This window comes from Colias croceus, chromosome 7 (assembly GCF_905220415.1).
Source record: "Colias croceus chromosome 7, ilColCroc2.1".
Taxonomy (NCBI): domain Eukaryota; kingdom Metazoa; phylum Arthropoda; class Insecta; order Lepidoptera; family Pieridae; genus Colias; species Colias croceus.
This window is the reverse complement of record NC_059543.1, coordinates 10690655-10700733: the sequence shown is the minus strand read 5'-3', so window position 1 is coordinate 10700733 and position 10079 is coordinate 10690655. Positions and strand designations below refer to the sequence as shown.

The 10079-nt window shown below is 43.1% G+C and overlaps 1 protein-coding gene across 1 annotated transcript in view; it reads left to right on the top strand.

Moving 5' to 3' along the window:
* The first annotated feature begins 448 nt into the window (after positions 1-448).
* LOC123693039 (protein GDAP2 homolog) overlaps positions 449-10079 on the top strand; it is a 46677-nt gene continuing 37046 nt past the window's right edge. Inside the window, exons 1-6 of the mRNA XM_045637943.1 lie at positions 449-492; positions 3336-3507; positions 4646-4788; positions 6466-6598; positions 6967-7076; positions 7840-8061. Of these exons, the coding sequence (XP_045493899.1) occupies positions 480-492; positions 3336-3507; positions 4646-4788; positions 6466-6598; positions 6967-7076; positions 7840-8061 (793 nt within the window). The 5' untranslated portion in view covers positions 449-479. The remainder of the gene's footprint in view (positions 493-3335; positions 3508-4645; positions 4789-6465; positions 6599-6966; positions 7077-7839; positions 8062-10079) is intronic.

Sequence of the window (10079 nt, the reverse complement as noted above, 5' to 3'; positions counted from 1 at the left end):
GCTGGCTGTGCACATTTCAGGCCAGCATGAACGCAAACTGTATTACGTAGCCTCCAACTGCATGTTATGATTTGATTATAGGAAAATTTCAGATACCGAACTATGTATTTCTAAATAGACCCTTCATCCACGTGCTGCTTTGTACTGTATTTTTTTAGTTTGCTGAAAAAATATCACTGAACGTAGCTTATTACGTTACGGTAAATCAAATGACTATGGCATTAAGAGGCTTTTAACAAAGTAAGGCAAATAAAAAACACAAAAATTAAATACGATCTTCAGTGTCCCAATAGCAAAGATGATAGCTTATATAACAGATCTGGCAACATAGTCTATCTTTGAAGTGTTCTCCTGACCTACTTCCGGGGGTCGTCGACCTTGTGACGTCACGTCCCAACCCCCTCGTAACGTCACCCTGCGTTGGAGGTCACATGGTCGCCGCGCCTCGAGCTGTTTAGACGTACGCGAGTGGTTCTGTGATGACTATATTGGGTATGACGAATTTTTCATTAATTCTTTGGTTAGGTACCTACTATGTGAGATTGAATTGTGGATTTGAGTGATAGCAGCCATAGTGTAGCGCAGGTTATGGCAGTAGGACATAACTGATACTTAAACATCATATAAAACAAAGACTTCGCACACCTATTTTGTTAGTAATTCGTGCGAATGTATCATTAGGTGGTGCAAAACCTCTTACTAAAGAGCTTACATGTATACAAATTCTTCTATCAATCGCAAAAAAGCCTTTGTGATTGTAATGTAGTAAATATGTAGAATGGTGCATACTGTCTGTATTTATTCATTCATAATTTAAAAGGTTACCTACGAGCACGTATGTGTAGCAGTTTCCTTATATATAGAGACACAATTTAAACAGAGTGAAGTTCATAAGAAATATAATTACATTTTTTTTAAATTTATTGATTAGTAATCTACTCTAGAGTATCGTTTGATAAGTTTTTACTGTGGAACATGAAAATATAGGGAATTGATTGACTATAATAGAATTCACATTTACTTTAACAATCAATCACCAGTAACGTGCTTTTAGTATTTAGATTATTGAAAATACCTTCTCTATACTTTGTTTGTAATTACAAAAATTGCAATTACATTTTTGCTGTTTGATACCTAAAAACTAGCACAATAACTAAAAAAAATCTCTTGTAGTTTTAGTTACATAATATTAAGAACTTAATTTTAAAGATTTTAAAGATGGAATTCATAAGAGAAATATTTTTAAAATAATGAACAAAGCGGTTACTTACAATTTGACTTTACGTTTATAAATAAAAATACGTTTATCTACTGTTTGTAACTGTGGTTTGTAATCATCAAACATTATCGTCATGACAATGTTTATTTTATTGTAATTTGAAAAAAATTGCAAGCTAGACTATTATCCGAGTGCTACAATAATTACCTAGACTATAATTTACCACATACTAGACATATTACAGTAGTTCTTACAAAACTATATAAGGTGTGGATTGTAGATTGTATTGTTACAATTTAAAATTTAAATCTTGCGGTAGAGTGCCGGTATCTATTTGGTTGCATATGTACTAATAATGAGCGACCAAATAACGAAGACAAACCTTAGCCCTTAGTGAAAACTTACACGTTCTTACTTCTACGTTGTAACAAGAAACTAATATATTTATTTTCATACGATAAATACCTTTGATCTAATCATATCGCTGGCGGAACCGAACCACAATTAAAAAGCTTTTAACCTTAAACAAATGAGAGCTTCGCTTTTCGATTACAATCTTCCCCCTTGAAAAATTGCTGATCTTTTAGCTGTGATAGAGACCCTTGAATTAATGATAAATATTAAATAATAAGTAATTTTTCTCGATGATGCTTTAAACTTTCTATTGATAGCTTTTGTTAGTGAGGTTTACTATTTTAATTCAGCGGACAATGTTTTACTATGAGTACAACTAAATATACATAAAACGACGTGTGGCACTCGGGGACTGCCGATGTAAAGCTATTGCATAGCATGCCTTCAAGCCATACCTCCGTGCCCGTCGGAGTGGGGAGCGTGAGGTTTTTCGTTACGCAATTTCTGGATTCGGTCCCCGCGCTCAAGGCCTGCGAATTGCGATAGAAGCTATGCAATAGCTTAAAAATATACATGTATTATTAAACGAGTCGCTTGTCCTGGCTTTGCCAGGTGTTGTAAGGTTCATCTATGAACCATTTGATGAAAAAAGAATTAATAGTCTAAGCTAGTTACTCTATAAAATTAGATGGAGCTCATTTTTTAGAAAAATCTAAATTTAAAAATTATATTTTTCCTGTTTGTAATGATTTCGAATTATGATTGTATTATGACTAAGTTTAAATAATTAGCATTAATCTTCTGCTCTTTCTCATGTATTGATGCCATAAAATGATATCTATTATCAGATGATATTCTCCACCCAGGCAATATGACAAAAGTAGATATAATTATGAGGTTATTCAATATTTATGTAGATAATTTGGACAAGGATGTTAAAAGACATTAAGGACACACAATACTATAACAATTTATGAAGTAAACATGCATGTTTATAATAACATGCTTTATCGGTTATCCTATTTAGGTTAAATATCGTTTGTCATTCATTCGCAATTACATACCTTCTGAAGTGTTGTTTATAAGTATGTATGTATAAGCTTTAAAACCCTCATCAAAACGGGTGGAGTAAACTCGGTGTTGGCAGCACATTAAGAAGGTCATGATGACTGACAGCTCCATATTATATCCTGTATCCTGTACCTTGCCTCTTCCTTAATTACATGAGTTTACGATCTGCATAATTTTTTTTTTTAAGTTTATAAGTAATCCAATGTATATTTAAATGAGGTACACAATGTTCATGTGTATAACAGAATCAGAAACATACAAATACACAAAGGGGAGAAAAAATGGGCATTGGGATAATTACGAAAGTAGTCCAGTAATTTGTGGAAAAATGAATTAAAAGGAATATTTTCCCGCTTTTGCGACATCTTTCATTGCTTCTCCGCTATTGGACACAGGCCAAAACGTATATTGCCTATAGCCTTTCCATTCGTATAGAAAATTCACGGTGCTAACGTTTATAGCATTTCCATTCTTATAGAACTTACACTGTGCTATAAATTATTATCTATACTAATATTATAAAGCTGAAGTGTTTGTTTGTTTGAACACGCTAATCTCAGGAACTACTGATGTCCGATTTGAAAAATTCTTTCGGTGTCAGATAGCCCATTTATCGAGGAAGGCTATAGGATATATATCATCACGGTAAACCGCGGGGCACAGCTAGTAATGAAATATTTCCGTATTCCAGAACACAGCGTGATGCGCGCGCCGCCGCAGGGCGCGGTGCCGCTGAGCGCGGTGACGCGCTGGGCGCAGGTGTCGCACGCGCCGCTCACCGACTACAAGGGCAAGGCGCCGCCGCTGCACGCCTACCCCGTGTTCCCGTACGATGACGTCATTAACAACCGGTTCGCTATATGGTAAGTGTGGTGTTCTTCAAACTTTGAAGAAGTTTTTGAAGTTCAAAGACTCATGTGCAGAATATATTATTACGAAGGAGGCGCGCATGTTACTAACAAGGATAAGATTTGATAACCGATGTGTGGAAATTCATTGAAATAATCCACACGATCGACTGCTATATTAAAACTGTTCTCAAATCATCGTAAATCAACCATAAAGTTTGTAATATTAATCAGCATTTAAAATTTTCAGTATTGCGTTTAAAGTATTTACCCGGTTATGCTTATGGATAAAAACTTTTTATCAAGAACAATTTTAAAATAGCCATTTTGTGAATTATTTTAAACGACCAAAAGACGTAGATCGTTTTACGAAACATAAAGAAAGTAAGAAAAGTGAAGTGATCGCAGATATAACAAACCTTTTTACATAGTGTAGGTACTGATAATTGAATTAGTTTTTCTTTAAAGCACTATAAGGAAAATAAGTTATTAATAATAACTTCCATTTATAGGTAAACTTAATCCTTTTATATTTTATTAGCTTTAAGCCATTACTTAATCCGTGTAGAAGATCTATGAAAAAATAGACATAAAGCTACTTAATAAATTACATAATCATCCGACGGTTTTATTGTGTACAAACAACCAGATATTCGGTGTTACTAAATATTGGTTTTCAGAAATTATATAAAATCAGAACCTTTATTTATGCCGCTACCAGCTACCAAAGCAAGTGTAGCCGAGATGTGGTTTATGTAAATACTAATTTCGTAGCTCCTCCATAATATGTAATATACGGCTGTGGCATAGTTATCTGTAAAAGTGTAGTGGCAGCTAAGACACAAATATACAGGATGGAATTTTGTAATAAAACATCATTTTCGAAAAGAAATAAATCTGCATTCAAATATTTCCGGAATTTCTTTGCAACACCCGAGATACAATCGAATAGAATCTGTTGAAATAAGGGTGTTATTTTATTGCGTCGATCGTTTTATAAACTTGATAAATCAAATGACGGGGAAACCGAAAAATGTAAACTTACCCGCTAACTAACTAAAACTAACGTAGGATGTCAGTACCTTCCTTAAACAGTTGTACAGTCCTTAAATCAATTCGGCAATAATCCGTATTCTCTTTTCAAATATTCCAGGCAAGGTGACATATCGACGCTCGAAGTGGACGCGATTACGAACACAAGCGACGAAACGCTGACGGAGTGCAATGCGATCAGCGAACGCATCATGGCTGCCGCTGGACCAGATCTTAAAGAGGAGATTATAACTAGAGCTCATGGTGGGTTTTGGGCAAAATAATAAGCTAGATTCATAATCACGGACAATAATTGTCTGAGGTATAACTCTGCCTGCGCGTTTTTTGGGCAGAGTTTTCTTATAAGCAACTTTGAACATTACTGCTTTGAAATAAGGTGTAGATTTCAATGAATGAATGATACAACGTCGCTCCGACATTTTTTAACAAAATTTTAATATAGCGTTTATGTAAAATTATGAATTATATTATGAAGAATTTTTAATATGGCTACATAACGTTTGCGTATGTTTATAGAACTATAAAATGTGAAGGAAGTTTTTACTAGCAGTGTTGATGTTTATCATGTTTTTTATTCGCCTCACAAGTAATGAAAGTTTCCCTAGTGTAATCTTAATTTATGATCATGGTAAAACAGCGAATAAAATCAGTATAGTATAAGTATTTTAATGTAATAAGTCATTAATGTTATATTTATCAACTCACTAGCTTTCCAAGGCCATATTATATTACTATTTAAATTGAAGTTTGTATAGAAATTATATGTGTAACGACTTATTGTTTAACTCCGCCACTTTTCACTTTTATGATTATAGCAAAAAACAATAAGAAATTATCTTGAAACAACAATAACATGTCGATAATGAATAAATTATATCAAAAAATTCACCCTCTTCAAGTTTTTCTTTCGCATGACATTAGTGTTATCTATAGTGTTCCACTAGTAATTAGGAACTTTACAGCCAAAACTTGCAAAGCGATTTTTTTTATTTTTAGTACAGAAAATCTTTGGCTGTATAATCTGACCTGAATGACTGCTAACATGTAGTAAAAATTGTAAAAAGTAGTAGATAGAATATTTGGTTTCTGGATCTTCGATATCTACTGAATTGAATTTGAAAATTATTTTACTACATACATACTAGAAAATAACATTATTAGCACGGTCAAAGAGCTAACTTATTCCTAAGACATAGGTTACACGCTCAGTCTGGCGTCAGTTCAGTCCATCAGTCTGCTCAGAATGACGGGAGAATTATCGTCTAAGGGTGATACTATACGAGCGGTTTTCCCGCCGCGGGATTCCGCTTCTGAACCGCACTAGTCACAATTTAATATGAAAGTTATATGCTGCATACTACACTGCGCGGTTTCCCGTCGCGGTTCACAGGCGGGACAAATTCGACCGCCGCATGCAGCGTCAAACCGCCGCTGATAACCGGCGCTTTAAACTAAACGGGCGGTTTCCCGCTACGTTACATCATTCGTCGCGGGACCTTGGCGCTCGCTCGTGATGTTCAAATGAACAGAAAACAGCGATAAACCGCGTCCCGTGTAGTTTAATGGTCTGCGGCAGCTTTGGCGAGCGGTTTCCCGCGGCGGGAATACCGCTCGTATAGTATCACCCTTACCGGTTGACTGACGGACTGATGGTTCAGAATATACCGTGTTTTTCATCCATCATTCTGGCATCAGTCTAAGCCGGATCAAACTGATGGACTGAACTGACGCCAGACTGAGTGATATAAGCTTTTTTTCCGTCTCCAAGTGCCAGTGATTGATGTTATTCAAATACCGTAGAAAAAGCAAATTCAAATACCTCTAGAAGAAGACACAGCGTGCTTTTTGTAGTCTTCGTCCAATATTTTTCCCCATACACGTACATTTTTTTATTTATTTTTTCTACATCTCTGCATATAGAATGCAGAACCGGCGAGGTGCTAGTGACGCCGGGGTTCATGCTGCGCTGCCGGCACGTGATACACACGGTCAGCCCCAAGTACGTGGCCAAGTACCACACGGCGGCGGAGAGCTCGCTGCACAATTGTTACAAGTGAGTAGATATGTAAAAAAAATATTTATTAGCATGTGTTATTTTGAATATAGGTGCTATTGTTTAGAAGTGGCCAGTGGAATTTAATTATTTTTTTGGTCTGGCATGCTTAAAAAAGTTGAATTGTGATTAAAATTTAATAAAACGACAAAAAATACCTGAAACTAGCTTTCACACAAAAAAAAACACTATCCGTTGCACTATAAAACTAACATTAAATGTCGACACTTTCTGAAATGTTAAATGCTTTTTAAATTCCCCTTTTTTAATATAACTTTAGTATCATCATCACAAACCATACAACAATAACTAGTTTTACATTAGTTGGCAATAAATAAAAATATTGAATGTGACAATAAAAATTCCAGGAACGTTCTGCACGCGGCGGGCGAGCTGCGCGCGCGGTCTCTGGCGCTGTGCGTCATCAACACGCCGCGCAGGAACTTCCCGCCTGATGTCGCCGCGCATGTTGCGTTGCGTGAGTTGCGATTTTATTTAAAAAAAATTCGTGCGTGTACTAGGGTACACACGTGTAAAACTTCTTTATGACCTTATTTTTCAAAAAATAATTTACTATATGCAACTTTACAGAAATACGTCGAATCACGCGTGGTAGGGATAAGAAAAAGATGGCGCGTAACGGAAAAATGTCACGCGTAACGAAAAAATGTTACACTAATTTTTTTTCCAACGCCGATAAAGAAGTTTCTCTTCAAAAAATGTGTGCGTGTACTAGTGTACACACGTAAGAAGTGAAACTTCTTTATGACCTTATTTTTCAATAAATAATTTACTATATGCAACTTTACAGAAATACGTCGAATCACGCGTGGTATGGATAAGAAAAAGATGGCGCGTAACGGAAAAATGTCACGCGTAACGAAAAAATGTTACACTAATTTTTTTTCCAACCAAGATAAAGAAGTTTCACTTCAAAAAATATGATGGGTCGAAATTTACACTAAATTAAATGTTAATTAAAAAAATCCGAAAATTTAATAGATTTTATTGCAAAAAAGTTGTATCCATAATTTAGTTTGCACTTTTGAATCAAATAAATTTAATCAAATAATTTGACTAATTGTTCATCGTAGAACAGACGGCTAAATTGGTTAGCAGGATGCGTATCCAAATATAACTGTCCGCGTGCAAAATGCACCACAATTCGTACGCGTTGAAACTGCAAGGTTATCTGAACCTTAACCCGTGCAAATAAAGCTCAATTTTGCGTTTCCTCGCAGGCACGATCCGGCGCTACCTCGAAGCGAACCCGTTGCCCACGCTCGTGGTACTGGCTGGCGCGTGCGGGGCGGAACTGGCGCCATTCGCTGCACTGGCGCCGCTGTACTTCCCCCGAGCGGCCGGCGAAGCGGACGCAGCTCGCTGGGCGCTGCGGCCGCACGCCGACCCGCCCGAGCGCCGCATCCGCATCATACACAACCCGCACTCACACAGCGCGCCCGGTGAGTGCTTGTAGCGAGTGTCACGCGCTGCGGCCGCACGCCGACCCGCCCGAGCGCCGCATCCGCATCATACACAACCCGCACTCACACAGCGCGCCCGGTGAGTGCTTGTAGCGAGTGTCACGCGCTGCGGCCGCACGCCGACCCGCCCGAGCGCCGCATCCGCATCATACACAACCCGCACTCACACAGCGCGCCCGGTGAGTGCTTGTAGCGAGTGTCACGCGCTGCGGCCGCACGCCGACCCGCCCGAGCGCCGCATCCGCATCATACACAACCCGCACTCACACAGCGCGCCCGGTGAGTGCTTGTAGCGAGTGTCACGCGCTGCGGCCGCACGCCGACCCGCCCGAGCGCCGCATCCGCATCATACACAACCCGCACTCACACAGCGCGCCCGGTGAGTGCTTGTAGCGAGTGTGACGCGCTGCGGCCGCACGCCGACCCGCCCGAGCGCCGCATCCGCATCATACACAACCCGCACTCACACAGCGCGCCCGGTGAGTGCTTGTAGCGAGTGTCACGCGCTGCGGCCGCACGCCGACCCGCCCGAGCGCCGCATCCGCATCATACACAACCCGCACTCACACAGCGCGCCCGGTGAGTGCTTGTAGCGAGTGTCACGCGCTGCGGCCGCACGCCGACCCGCCCGAGCGCCGCATCCGCATCATACACAACCCGCACTCACACAGCGCGCCCGGTGAGTGCTTGTAGCGAGTGTCACGCGCTGCGGCCGCACGCCGACCCGCCCGAGCGCCGCATCCGCATCATACACAACCCGCACTCACACAGCGCGCCCGGTGAGTGCTTGTAGCGAGTGTCACGCGCTGCGGCCGCACGCCGACCCGCCCGAGCGCCGCATCCGCATCATACACAACCCGCACTCACACAGCGCGCCCGGTGAGTGCTTGTAGCGAGTGTCACGCGCTGCGGCCGCACGCCGACCCGCCCGAGCGCCGCATCCGCATCATACACAACCCGCACTCACACAGCGCGCCCGGTGAGTGCTTGTAGCGAGTGTCACGCGCTGCGGCCGCACGCCGACCCGCCCGAGCGCCGCATCCGCATCATACACAACCCGCACTCACACAGCGCGCCCGGTGAGTGCTTGTAGCGAGTGTCACGCGCTGCGGCCGCACGCCGACCCGCCCGAGCGCCGCATCCGCATCATACACAACCCGCACTCACACAGCGCGCCCGGTGAGTGCTTGTAGCGAGTGTCACGCGCTGCGGCCGCACGCCGACCCGCCCGAGCGCCGCATCCGCATCATACACAACCCGCACTCACACAGCGCGCCCGGTGAGTGCTTGTAGCGAGTGTCACGCGCTGCGGCCGCACGCCGACCCGCCCGAGCGCCGCATCCGCATCATACACAACCCGCACTCACACAGCGCGCCCGGTGAGTGCTTGTAGCGAGTGTCACGCGCTGCGGCCGCACGCCGACCCGCCCGAGCGCCGCATCCGCATCATACACAACCCGCACTCACACAGCGCGCCCGGTGAGTGCTTGTAGCGAGTGTCACGCGCTGCGGCCGCACGCCGACCCGCCCGAGCGCCGCATCCGCATCATACACAACCCGCACTCACACAGCGCGCCCGGTGAGTGCTTGTAGCGAGTGTCACGCGCTGCGGCCGCACGCCGACCCGCCCGAGCGCCGCATCCGCATCATACACAACCCGCACTCACACAGCGCGCCCGGTGAGTGCTTGTAGCGAGTGTCACGCGCTGCGGCCGCACGCCGACCCGCCCGAGCGCCGCATCCGCATCATACACAACCCGCACTCACACAGCGCGCCCGGTGAGTGCTTGTAGCGAGTGTCACGCGCTGCGGCCGCACGCCGACCCGCCCGAGCGCCGCATCCGCATCATACACAACCCGCACTCACACAGCGCGCCCGGTGAGTGCTTGTAGCGAGTGTCACGCGCTGCGGCCGCACGCCGACCCGCCCGAGCGCCGCATCCGCATCATACACAACCCGCACTCACACAGCGCGCCCGGTGAGTGCTTGTAGCGAG